The sequence below is a fragment of the Macaca thibetana genome, chromosome 14 (assembly GCF_024542745.1).
Source record: "Macaca thibetana thibetana isolate TM-01 chromosome 14, ASM2454274v1, whole genome shotgun sequence".
Lineage (NCBI taxonomy): Eukaryota > Metazoa > Chordata > Mammalia > Primates > Cercopithecidae > Macaca > Macaca thibetana.
Window position 1 is genome coordinate 304,876 of NC_065591.1, and position 13,623 is coordinate 318,498.

A 13,623-nucleotide genomic window follows, 5' to 3' on the forward strand; every position below is an offset into this window, starting at 1 on the left:
GGTGGTGTGCGCTTGTAGTCCCAGCTACTCAGGAGGCTGAGGTAGGAGGATAGCTTAAGCCCAGGAGCGGGAGGTTGCGGTGAGCCAAGATCACACCACCTCACTCCAGCCTAGGCAATGGAGACAGACCCTGTCTCAAAAAAGAAGAATAATTCATTCTCTGTTTTCTTCACTTGGGGCTTGAAGGGGACCAGCCCCCCCCACCCAGCCCCGCCACACACACACCTGTGGGCGTTTCTCGTCAGGTGGAACGAGAAACTTGAGAAAAGAAACAGAGACAAAGTATAGAGAAAGAAAAGTGGGCCCAGGGGACCAGTGCTCAGCATACAGAGGACCCAAGGACCCACGCCAGGCACCGGTCTCTGAGTTCCCTCAGTATTTATTGATCATTATCTTTACCATCTCGGAGAAGGGGAGGGGGGCGTGGCAGGACAGTAGGGTACAGTGGGGAGAGGGTCAGCAGGAAAACATGTGAACAAAGGTCTCTGTGTCATAGACAAGGTTAAGAAAAGGGGCTGTGCTTTGATGTGCACACACACAAACATCTGGGGCGTAAAGAGCAGCATTGCCGCCAGCACACTCACCGCCAGCCCTAAGGCGGTTTTCTCCTATCTCAGTAAATAGAACACACAATCAGGTTTTACACCCAGACATTCCATTGCCCAGGGACCAACAGGAGACAGATACCTTCCTGTATCTCAATTGCAAAGAGGCCTTCCTCTTTCACTAATCCTCCTCAGCACAGACCCTTCACGGTGTCGGGCTGGGGGACAGTCAGGTCTTTCCCTTCCCACGAGGCCATATCTCAGGCTATCACCTGGGGAGAAACCTGGACAATACCTGGCTTTCCTAGGCAGAGGTCCCTGCGGCCTTCCGCAGTGTTTGTGTCCCTGGGTACTTGAGATTAGAGAGTGGTGATGACTTTTTTTTTTTTTTTTTTTTTTGAGATGGAGTCTCGCGCTGTGTCACCCAGGCTGGAGTGCAGTGGCGCGATCTCGGCTCACTGCAAGCTCCGCAAGCTCCGCCTCCCGGGTTCACGCCATTCTCCTGCCTCAGCCTCCGAGTAGCTGGGACTACAGGCGCCCGCCACCACGCCCGGCTAGTTTTTTGTATTTTTAGTAGAGACGGGGTTTAGCCAGGATGGTCTCGATCTCCTGACCTCGTGATCCACCCGCCTCGGCCTCCCAAAGTGCTGGGATTACAGGCTTGAGCCACCGCGCCCGGCCTCTGGTGATGACTTTTAACAAGCATACTGCCTTCAAGCACTTTTTTAACAAAGCACATCCTGCATAGCCCTAAATCCATTAAACCTTGAATCAACACAGCACATGCTCTGCGAGCACAGGGCTGGGGCTCGGGTTACAGAATTGTTCTTAGTACAGAACAAAATGCAGTCTCTCATGTCTACTTTCTGCATAGACACAGTAACAGTCTGATCTCTCTTTCCCCCGCAGGGCTAGTCTGCTTAACATAACTGGGTGGGCATAAAACAACTCCTAAATAAATGGAGAAATAGTCCGTGTCTCATGAATGGGAATCCTAAATGTTAGTCACCCAGCAGTTCTCCTCACACTACTTTGTAAATTCAATTCTACTCCAGTCGAAATCCTAATGGAATCATTTGTGTCAACTTGCCAAACTGCTGTTTAAACTAATATGGATTAAAATTAATGTGGAGTGAATGTGCAAGATTAATTAGGATTAAAAATGATAAAAAGGCAGCATTCCGAACACAGGTGGACTCTGGCCAGGGTCTAGCCTGGAGCCCCCACCTGCACTCCTGCGGCTCTACCCTGGCTCTTCATGAAACCGGCTGAATCCAGGTGTGGGTGCGTTCCATGGAGCACCCATTTTCAGGTGACACGTCCGTGCGCCGCCACAACCACGCTCACTGGAACATTCCATCACCCAGAAGGCCCGTGTCTCTGCTCCAGTCTGCTTTTCGTGGATGCAAACTCTTTTCCTTGAGTTGTGTGTGGGTGGCAGCAGATGGGAGGTTTCTTTTGTGCCTGGCTTCTGTAGCCTCTTTTTCTTTCTCTTTTTTTATCTTTTGAGATGGGATCTCACGATGTTCACGATGTTGCCCTGGCTGGTCTTGGCCGAAAACAGTCCTCCTGCCTGAGCCTCCCAAGTGGCGTGTCTTTGAGATCCGTCCACGTTGAGGCCGTTGCCAGCAGCACGTTCCTCTGAGTGCTGAGCCGCGCTCCGCAGTACGGAGGGACTACAGCCTTTCGTCCACTGATAGAGTTTTGGTTTGTTTCCCGTTTTAGGTTATTATACCTGAAACATCTGCATGTAAGTCTGACTGGACCTGTGTTTTCATCTATCTCAGGTCCACATTTGGGAGTGTGTGGCTGGCTGGATGGTGGACGTAGGTCTCACTTTTCTGTGCCTTTTGCAGTCCCACCTGCAGTGCATGAGCATCTTGCTCTGAGACCTCGCCAGCCCTTGGCGTTGTGCTGCTTTTAACTTCAGCTGTTCTAGCAGATGTGTACTTACGTTGTGTCATGGCTTGGATTTGCTTTCACGGTGACCAGTGACGCTCCTCATTTGTCATGTGCTTATTGGCCATTTGAATGTTTTCCTTGTGAAGTGTCTGTTCAATTATTTGCGTATTTTTTCATTAAATTTTTTATTGAGCTGTATGAGTTCTTTACAAATTCTGGATAAAAAGTCTTTTGTGTTGTTTTGTTTTTTTGAGAGAGATCTTGCTCTGTCTCCCAGGCTGGAGCGCAGTGGCACGATCATCCTAGCTCGCTGCAGCCTCGACCTGGGCTCGAGCAAATCTCCCACCTCCCGAGTAGCTGGGACTGCAGGTGCCCTCATCATGCCCGGCTAATTTTTCATACAGATGGGGTCTCACTGTGTTACCCAGTCTGGTCCTGAACGCCTGGGCTCAAGCAATCCTCCTGTCTCAGCCTCCCAAAGTGTGGGGACTGCAGACATGTGTGGCCTACAAAGTTTTATCAGATATGTGTATTGTGAATATCTTCTCCCAGTTTGTGCCTTGCCTTTTCATTTCTTTAGGGCACAAATAGTTTATGTTTTGTGGAGGCAAGTCCTGGGCAACATGCTTTAAGTGCGTTGTTCACTTAATTTTCATGATGTCCTTGGAGGTCAGAAGCTCCCCCATTTAGACATGAGGAAACTGAGGCAGGGAGGGGGTGCATCATCTCTCTGAGGACACACTCTGGTGGATGTAGGACCTGGGTTAGACACGAGGACACACTCTGGTGGATGTAGGAACAGGGTTAGACAGGAAACTGAGGCACGGAGGGTACATCCTCTGAGGACACACTCTGGTGGATGTAGGAACAGGGTTAGACATGAGGAAACTGAGGCACGGAGGGTACATCCTCTGAGGACACACTCTGGTGGATGTAGGAACAGGGTTAGACATGAGGAAACTGAGGCACGGAGGGTACATCCTCTGAGGACACACTGGTGGATGTAGGAACTGACGAACTGGGTCTCTGCCTCCATTTGCAGGTGGTTGTGCAGAGGGGTCTCAGGCGAGTGTCTGGCACAGGCAGTGGCTGGGGTCCGGTGGCCCCTGGTTCTGGTACTGGGCTGGTTGTGGGCTTTTCCACCAGCGATGGGACAAGACAAAACTGCAAAGGGAGTGCCCTGCCTCCTCCTCCCACGTCTGGGCTCTGACAGGCCAGAGGACGACAGACCCGCGGCTCGCATCTTCCCCCACCTGGCAGCGGTCACTCTGCAGGCCTCTGCTCAGGCCCCTTCTCAGCTCTTGGTTTCTTGGGCTGCTGCACTGAATGCCAGATGTTATTTCATGGACTGAAAGACTGGTTGTCTCGGCTTGTCTTGCGCAGTGAAGAGCACCATGTTTATGTGTCCAGTTGCTCTTACTAGCAGACACCTGCCCTGGACGCCATGTGTGGCACATGCCCTGTGAGCAGCAGCCTTCAGCTCCCTGGGAACGCGGGGCTCTTCCTGTCCAGCCTCCTGGGGGTTGGTCTCAGCTGTGACTGGCCAGCAGACGCTGGGTCATCTCGGAGTTACCTAGCCAGGGACTTGCAGCCAGTTGCTGGCTGGGAGTTGGAGCGTGGAGTTTAAGCCCTCTCCTTGATGTAGAGAGGATTTGGGGCCTGTTACGTGAGTATTTAGCAACGTTGCCCAGGCTCTGACACCACGCTTATGCGTTTTTGGATTTCAGGCGAGCCCACACCTTAACTGTGCTCTTCATCCTCACCTGTACGCTTGGCTATGTGACGCTGCTGGAGGAAACACCTCAGGACACGGCCTACAACACCAAGAGGTAACCTGTCATCTCGTCCTGCCTTCTGAACCTGCCCTGTGCCCCTGTGTGGTGGGTGTGCGTCCTTGCTGCTCGGGCTGCCAGGGGCTCAGAAGGCCTTCACCAGAGGGCTGCGTGGGGCCGCCAGCCTCTCCCTTGAGTGTGTCTGACGCGCGGACTCCCGGGACTGCCCTTGGTGCTGCACGGCGTTCCTGGTCAGCCCCCTCACCTGTCACTGGGAGCCAGGAGTCTGTGTCATCTCCATGTGGCCGGCAGCCTGTGCCACGTTTCCCCTGAGTTTTGCATGTTGAGAGGCTGGAACGAGCTGCAGCAGCTACAGGGCTGAGCCCTTGAGTTTGGGCGTCTCCGGGGATGAGGTTCCTGTGGTGGCCACATGCTGGTTCCGTCGGCCCGTGGGGCTCTTGCACGGACGGGGGCCGACACGGACCGCTGACCATCTGGTCAGCAGCCTGCGACCTTGCTTATGTGGTCAGGAAGTGAGTAAACTCATCTTCTCAGGTGTATCTCCACAGGCAGGCTAGACGTTGGGTGTGTCCTCTGCCTGAATTCCGTGGAATCTGACGCCAGTCTCAGAAGTGTGTGTGGAAGAGAAGCTGGTTTTCTTTTTTTTTTTTTTTTTGAGACGGAGTCTCACTCTGTCGCCCAGGCTGGAGTACAGTGGCCGGATCTCAGCTCACAGCAAGCTCTGCCTCCTGGGTTCACGCCATTCTCCTGCCTCAGCCTCCTGAGTAGCTGGGACTACAGGCGCCCGCCACCTCGCCCGGCTAGTTTTTTGTATTTTTTAGTAGAGACGGGTTTCACCGTGTTAGCCAGGATGGTCTCGATCTCCTGACCTCGTGATCCGCCCGTCTTGGCCTCCCAAAGTGCTGGGATTACAGGCTTGAGCCACCGCGCCCGGCTGAGAAGCTGGTTTTCGAGCCTATAAATCAGTCTTGAGTTTTCTGCACCGCGAGACTCTCCTCTCGCATTGCTCCTCTGACGCGCACCCAGGGTGTGTCTGCCCAGGGCTGCCTCCTGCCCAGCAAGGCCGCCGTCACCATCAGGGCTTGGTCCCCGTTTGCTCCGGCGGGAGGAGGCCGGAGCAGGGTCCGGAGACCAGCACCAGGGTGGGGACGGAGGTGGAAGGAGGCATTGGAGGCCTGTTGGTGCTGGGGCCGCAAGTCGGCTCTGGTTGGCGGGAGCCCGGGGGTTTGTGGGACTTCCGCTGTCCCTACAGCTCTCGGGCCAGCACTTCATTTTGTAAAGCAGGAGTCTCGATGTCTTCGTGAGTGTTGGATGGCGTGATGGGTAGGCATGGTACAAACGTCGCCACGCTTGCATGGGCGTTGGTAGCCCTGTTTGCCCATTGACTTGCCACCAGCCCTGTGGGCTCTAGAACACAAGCACGCCCAGTGCCCTGTCTGTAGGTGACCGGGATGCTTTAGAATCACGCACAGCAGACCTCATAACCGAGCCCCTCTCCCTGGGGGCAGTGGGGCATTTCTGGTTAGAAATTGCCGTTGGGGTGCCTGGACCCAGGGCTGTGTGGCCTGCTCCCCAGAGGAGCTCACCCTCCATCCTCACCTGGGAGGCGCAGGTGGCCTCTCCTGTCCTGGTCTCCCTACCCGGCTCCTGGCTGCACGCTCTGTGGGTTCTCTCCCACCTCGCTGCCATCCCTCTCCCAGTCAGCTTTGCCGGCCCTTCCCCTTTCCTGCCAGCTTGCTCCCAGGCCTGGCCTGGCCAGCGCCTCCCGTCCTGCAGGCCCAGCTCACTCCTCCTCCCTTTCTCAGGCAATCCCAGCAGGGGTCACGTGCAGAACCTGCAGGCCTGGTGTGCACTGGGTAACTAGGCTCCAGAAATAGATGAGGCAGCATGTGCCGTGCCTGGGGCCCCTGGACCTGTGGCTCTGGAGGCAGCGAGGCAGTGGGCAGGAGCCCCATGTATGCCTAGAGGGAGCTTTCAAGTAGGACTTGGTCTTTCTTGAATTCATCCATCAGCACCTGGCTAGGAGGGTCTGTGGCATCTGCCGGGCACAGCAGGGCAGGTGGATTGGGAAGCAGGACTGGGTCTCACCTCAAGTGTCCCACATGGCAGGAACTGTCAAGAGCAGGAGTACAGGGGGTGTCTTGGGAGCGCTCCCCGAAAGCATTCACCAGGCCCCCACCAGGCGCATCACAAAGCCTCACCACCCCAAGTCAGACCCTGCCCTCCCAGGCCTGGGTCCTGTGGGAAGCACTGGGTGACCCAGACCCAGAGGGGCCAGGAGCTTAGACCCCTGAGGGGGCAGCAGCGGAGGGCATGTCCCCCACTTCACCCAGCGCTGGCCTCTCCTGAGTGGCCCCCGACATGAGAGGCTGGGTTCTGCCATCCTGTCCTCTACAGCAGGGAGCCCCTGTGTGTGTTCACTGAGAGGGGCCAGGAGACGGGAATTCACAGGGCCCTGGGCATTTTTCTCTGAGGTTCTGTTTTGGGGACACTGTATGTGCTCCCAGCTCACATTCTCTGCCCCCCTCACCCTCTTTGAGGGCACAAAAGAAGCCACCCATCCTCTGCTGCTTGCACCTGGAACCTGCTCCGGGCTCCTTCCTGCAAGGCTCGGCTGCTGTAGGTCACCCTGGCACTGAGCGTGGCTCTGCGGCTCCTTCCAGTGAAATTGCCGTGGTGCACCTGTCCCGAGTCCATTCTCATGGCCTGGACCTGCACTGCTGCACACCAGGAGCCCAGTCACACACACGCACAGGGCGGCCACACACACACAGGGTGCCCACACGCAGGGCGCCCACACGCAGGGCGGCCACACACAGGGCGGCCACACACCACACACAGGGTGGCCACAGACAGGGCGGCCACAGACAGGGCACCCACACACACAGGGCGGCCACACACAGGGCGCCCACACACAGGGCGGCCACAGACAGGGCGGCCACAGACAGGGCACCCACACACACAGGGCGCCCACACACAGGGCGGCCACAGACAGGGCGGCCACACACACAGGGCGCCCACACACAGGGCGGCCACAGACAGGGCGGCCACAGACAGGGCGCCCACACGCAGGGTGGCCACACGCAGGGCGCCCACACGCAGGGTGCCCACACACCGAGTATCCAGGAGGCTGGGGGGGGCTGGTTTACTTTTAATACGAGAATTATCTGATGTCCTCAAGGGTAGATTTCTTATGTAGAAACTACCTTCTAGGCCGGGCGCAGTGGCTCACGCCTGTCATCCCAGCACTTTGGGAGGCTGAGGTGGGCAGATCACGAGGTCAAGACATCGAGACCAGCCTGACCAACATGGTGAAACCCTGTCTCTACTCAAAATACAAAAATTAGCCGGGCGTGGTGGCTCATGCCTGTAGTCCCAGCTATTCGGGAGGCTGAGGCGGGACAATCGCATGAACCCGGGAGGTGAAGCTTGCAGTGAGCCGAGATTGCGCCACTGCACTCCACCTGCTGACAGTGAGACTCCATCTCAAAAAAAAAAAAAAAAAAAAAGAAAAAAAAATACTTTCTAGAAGTTAGACTTATTTTTTTTTTTATTTGTTTATTTTTTTGGAGATGGAGTCTCGCTCTGTCCCCCAGGCTGGAGTGCAGTGGCGCAATCTCGGCTCACTGCAAACTCCGCCTCCCGGTTTACACGATTGTCCTGCCTCAGCCTCCTGAGTAGCTGGGACTACAGGCGCCTGCCACCACGCCCAGATAATTTTTTGTATTTTTAGTGGAGACAGGGTTTCACCGTGTTACCCAGGATGGAAAAAAAATTATTTTTTTCTGTCAACATTGACCAGGTTGGCCTCGAACGTGTAGCCTCGCCTCCCCGAGTGCCAGAACAACCAGCCTGAGCCACCGCAGCTCCCAGCCTTATTTTCTAAAGTTAATATTTATGTTATTAAAGGTAAAAAGTTATAAAACTAGCTAGTGTGTCTTCCTTCAGCTTGCTGTCATTGTTGTTTTTATGCACCTAACAGGTTCCCCACCTTGGGGGATAGTTTTCTTTTTTCCCTGTTTTTTTTTTTTTTTTTTTGGAGATAGAGTCGTGCTCTGTTGCCCAGGCTGGAGTGCAGTGGTATGATCTCGGCTCACTGCAACCTTCACCTCCCAGGTTCAAGCAATTCTCGTGCCTCATCCTCCTGAGTAGCTGGGATTATAGCCGTGCACCGCCACGCCCCACTAATTTTTTTATATTTTGGTGGAGACAGGTTTCACCATGTTGCCTAGGCTGGTTTTGAACTCCTTAGCTCAGACAGTCCACCCGCCTCAGCTTCCCAAAGTGCTAGGATTACAGGCGTGAGCCACTGCGCCCGGCCCCGTTTTGTTTTTCTTGAGTCAGCTTTATTGACCTATAATCTATGTCTGATTCGCGCATACGGCTGATGACTTTTAACGGATTCATACCCCTGTGTGCCCACCACTGCATGGAGGTGTGGAAAATGTTCATTGTTCAAGTTTCCTCTGACCCTGTGCTCAGAGTGCCTCCCTGCGCTCGGGTCACCCCGGCTCGGGCAGTGCCTGTGCATCTGCCTGAGTGAGGGCGGGGTCTGCGCTGCCGGCCCCTGCTCCTTGTGAACGCAGTTTCTCCTCCGGCCCGGACTCACCCGCTGGAGGGCGTCCTTGCTGTGCCTGCCAGTGGCTCGCTGGGGAGTTTCCACTGCGTGGACACGGTACCGTTCACTGATCTGCCTGTGTCGGGGTGACCTTGGGGGAGTGTCCAGCTTTCCTCACCAGCCCATTACATTTTTATCCCATTTTAAACGTAGTAAATTAAACCTCTTCACACATTTTACTCAATAAAATACATGTAACATATATAAATATAATACACTTAAAATATAAATATCCTTACTTGTAATACATATGAAACAATGCATATAAATATATTCATAGAGCTGAAGAATAACAAAGTTGGACACAGACACTACACAATTTCAAGACTTCCTGTCAAAAATACACCAAAATACCGAGCCCAGAAACAGGCACGCCAACTACAGGCAGCTGATCCTTAACAGAGGAACAAAGGCGATTCCGTGGAGAGAGGACGGCCTTTTCAACACTGGCGCCAGAGCAACAGGACATCCACGTGCAGATCTGGACACAGGCCTTGCACTTCTCACGACAATTAATTCTAAATGGATTTTAGATAAGCCTCAATGTAAAATGAAAAGCTATAAAACTTCTCTTTTTGTTCGTTTTTGAGACAGGGTCTTGCTCTGTCACCCACGCTGGAGTGCAGTGGTGCAGTCATAGCTCGCTGTAGCCTCCAACTGCTGGCCTCCAGCAGTCCTCCTGCCTCAGCCTCCCAAGGAGCTAAGACTACCAGTGTGCACCACCACACCCAGCTACTTTTTAAAATTTTTTGTAGAGATAAGGTCTCACTATGTTGCCCAGGCTGGTCTCAAACCCCTGCTTTGGCCTCCCAAACTGCCGGGATACAGATGTGAGCTCTCATGCTCAGCCTTAATTATAAAACATCTTGGAGAAACCACAGGAGAAAGTATAGTGACCTTGGGTTTGGTGATAATAAAATACCAGCAGCACAATCCATGAAAATAAAAACTTGATCAACTGGACTTCATTACAATTAAAACTGTCTGCTGGGTGTGTGGCTCATGCCCCTAATCCTAGCACTTTGGAAGGCCAATCTAGGAGGATTGCTGGAGGTCACAAGTTCAAGACCAGCCTGGGCAACATAATGAGACCCCCCCTCCCCCCCATCTCTACTAAAAATTAGGAAGAGGTAAGTTGGCTAATTGTGGTAGTACAAGCCTGTGGTTCCAGGTACTCAGGAGGCTGAGGCGAGAGGATTGCTTGAACCCAGGAGGTCGAGGCTGCGGTGAGCTACAATAGCACCACTGCACTCCAGCCTAGACCCCAGAGTGAGACCTTGAAAAAATTAAAACTTCTGCTTCGTAAAAGACGCTGTTGAGAGAATGAAAAGGTGAACCACAAGCTGTTAAAAATGTTTACAAAACGTCTATCTGACAAAGGACTTGTATTCAAAATATGCAAAGAACTCTTAAAGCTCAAGAAGAAGAAAGACAGGCTGGGCAGGGTGGCTCACACCTGTAATCCCAGCATTTTGGGAGGCTGAGGCAGGACGGTTGCTTGAGGCCAGGAATTCCAGACCAGCCTGGGTAACATGGTCCATTAGTCTGTTTTCGTACTGCTATAAAGAAATACCCAAGACTGGGTAATTTACGGAAGACAGACGTAGAGACAGATAGTAACGATAAATGAGCATCAAGCCACGACGACAGGGAGGAACCTGAAATCCACGTTTCTAGAAATCCACGTTCCTAAGAGAGAAGGCCACGCACCGCGATTTCAGCTCGATGACCTGGAAGAGGTGAAATGATATGGTAGTGAAAGCATCCGTTGTTTCCTGGGGAAAGGGGAGAGTGGATAGAACGCAGCATGCGTGTGGCAGTGAGGCCGCTCTGTGCTGCACCGTCCTGGTTGGTACACGAGACTGTGCATTTGTCCGAACCTGTAGAACTGGACAACACAAGAGCAGACCTTGTGCAGATTTTAAACATTCATTGAGGACATGGGGGTCCCAGCGGGGGAGGCCGACGGACGAGAATCTTAACTACTGCAAATGCATTCTGTGACCTTCCTGAAGGGTGTTCAGAGGAAGGTGCTGAGTAACTTTGGAAATGAGCAGCGTCTGTAAGGCCAGAGGCAAAAGGAATGACACAGACGGTGCTCTAGTCGATAAAGTTTTTCTCCACAGAGGTGCTGGGTGAAGCTCTTGTCACTGTGGTGTGTGTGATGGCTGTGGGAGGGGAGTCTCATCAGAGAGAGGAGGAGGGGAGTCTCTGGGTAATCAGAGGGAGGAGGAGGGGAGTCTCTGGGTAATCAGAAAGAGGAGGAGGGGAGTCTCTGGGTAATCAGAAAGAGGAGGAGGGGAGTCTCTGGGTAATCAGAAAGAGGAGGAGGGGAGTCTCTGGGTAATCAGAGGGAGGAGGCTGGAGTGACCCCTGTGATGGTGGATTACTATTGCACATTTAGCCCAGAAGAGACACAGATGGTTAAACAGTGTGTGTGCAGTGGTTAATGGATACACACGTATCTTGTTGCTCTGCAAGCTGAGGGGGACTAGAACCAGTTATGCTTGCAGCAGTGAGCACACCCAGGCCCAGATCCTGGTTCCTAGTGCCCTCCAGTCCATGGGGCCAGGGCTCTGTCTGACAAGAAATGGCTGATTCTAGCACCGGAACAAGAAATGCCCAGGATCAGCTGATCCTGGCAGTGCCAGGAAGTGAGGAGCTCGGCCGGGCGCGGTGGCTCACGCCTGTAATCACAGGACTTTGGGAGGCCGAGGCAGGTGGATCACGAGGTCAGGAGATCGAGACCATCCTGGTTAACACGGTGAAACCCCGTCTCTACTTAAAAAAAAAGGCCGGGCGCGGTGGCTCAAGCCTGTAATCCCAGCACTTTGGGAGGCCGAGACGGGCGGATCACGAGGTCAGGAGATCGAGACCATCCTGGCTAATATGGTGAAACCCCGTCTCTACTAAAAATACAAAAAACTAGCCGGGCGAGGTGGTGGGCGCCTGTAGTCCCAGCTACTCGGGAGGCTGAGGCAGGAGAATGGCGTAAACCCGGGAGGCGGAGCTTGCAGTGAGCTGAGATCCGGCCACTGCACTCCAGCCTGGGCGACAAAGCGAGACTCCGTCTCAAAAAAAAAAAAAAAAAAAGGCAAAAAATTAGCCAGGCGTGGTGGCGGCGCCTGTAGTCCCAGCTACTTGGGAGGCTGAGGCAGGAAAATGGTGTGAACCCGGGAGGCGGAGCTTGCAGTGAGCCGATCGCGCCACTGCACTCCAGCCTGGGCGACTGAGCGAGACTCCGTCTCAAAAAAAAAAAAAAAAGTGAGGAGCTCGGTGAACAAAACCCCACAGTCACAGGATTATGTCCCAGCGAAAGAGCCTCCCAGTGGCCAAAGAGCAACAAATCAATCAAGTAGTATTAGAATATAACCCAAAGTATAAAATAAACATGCACAAGCCCATACCGATATAACTGATTGAATAAATAGAGGGAAAGAGACCAACCGTCCCTGCAGAAGGTTTTCAGTAAATGAGGTAGAGCCCCCGTTCCAGGAGGTGGCGAGCTCCCTGCCCCACAGCGCGCTGCGCGTGGTGACCTCCCTCCTCCCTGCCCCACAGCGCGCTGCGCGTGGTGACCTCCCTGCCCCACAGCGCGCTGCGCGTGGTGACCTCCCTGCCCCACAGCGCGCTGCGCGTGGTGACCTCCCTGCCCCACAGCGCGCTGCGCGTGGTGACCTCCCTCCTCCCTGCCCCGCCGCGGGCTGTGCATGGCGACCTCCTTCCTGGGCGTGCAGCACGGAGAGGGCGGTGGGATGGGGACGCTGCAGTGGAGGCGCCCGCAGACACCCCTGGGCCCGGTGGTCAGGTCAGCATCCACTGGTCATGTTCACAGTGTGGCCGATGGTGAGGCTGCTGCCAGATCCTCCCAACCCTGACGACCCCAGCCCGGCCACACAGAGGCACAGCCCACCGTCTCACTAAGGAACGTTCCACAGAATTCCTCACCAGGCCTCCTCCAAACCGTCCAGGTCATCAGAGACAAGGAGAGTCTGAGAAACCGTCCCAGCCTAAGGGAGCCTGAAGAGACAGGACGAGCAGATGTCGAGGAAGAGATTGTTGGTGGGGGTGGATGAAGGGGGAAGGACGTCAGGGGAGAACAAAGGAGGCGTAGGCCTCGGCAGTCGTGTGGCAGCACTGGCTTTTTTTTTTTTTTAATGTTTGTTTATTTATTTTTGAGACTGAGTCTCGCTCTGTTGCCCAGCCCGGAGCGCAGTGGTGTGATCTTGGCTCACTGCAAGCTCCACCTCCTGGGTTCAAGTGATTCTCCTGCCTCAGCCTCCTGAGTAGCTGGGATTACAGGTGCCCGCCAGCACGCCTGGCTCATTTTTTGTATTTTTAGTAGAGACGGGGTTTCACCGTGTTGGTCAGGCTGGTCTCGAACTCCTGACCTTGCGATCCACCTACCTCGGCCTCCCAAAGTGCTGGGATTACAGGCGTGAGCCACCGCGCCTGGCCAGCACTGGTTTATTAATGGTGAGATGTTAATGGGAAAGCTAGGCGTGTGAGATATGGGAACTTTTACTATTTTTACAATAATTCTGTAAATTTAAAACCATTCTAAAATTAAAAACTTATTTTTGAAATGCAATATATTTGCTTTCCTTTTAAAGCACTTCCCTCATTCTTACCCAATGGACACACCTTCTCAAATACTTAAGTAATTCTTTTTTTTTTTTTTTGAGACTGAGTCTTGCTGTCACCCGGGCTGGAGTGCAGTGGCTTGATCTCAGCTCACCATAACCTCTGCCTCCCAGATTCAAGT

General features: G+C 53.8%; 1 protein-coding gene across 3 annotated transcripts in view; it reads left to right on the plus strand.

Annotated features, from left to right (window-relative positions):
• PTDSS2 (phosphatidylserine synthase 2) overlaps positions 1-13,623 on the plus strand; it is a 41,988-nt gene that overhangs the window by 9,368 nt on the left and 18,997 nt on the right. For 2 of the 3 annotated variants that reach the window (XM_050757830.1, XM_050757829.1), the window contains exon 2: positions 4,175-4,276. In XM_050757830.1, the coding sequence (XP_050613787.1) occupies positions 4,175-4,276 (102 nt within the window). Of the gene's footprint in view, positions 1-4,174; positions 4,277-13,623 lie in introns of those variants that run through there. The other variant, XM_050757831.1, reaches the window with a different exon arrangement.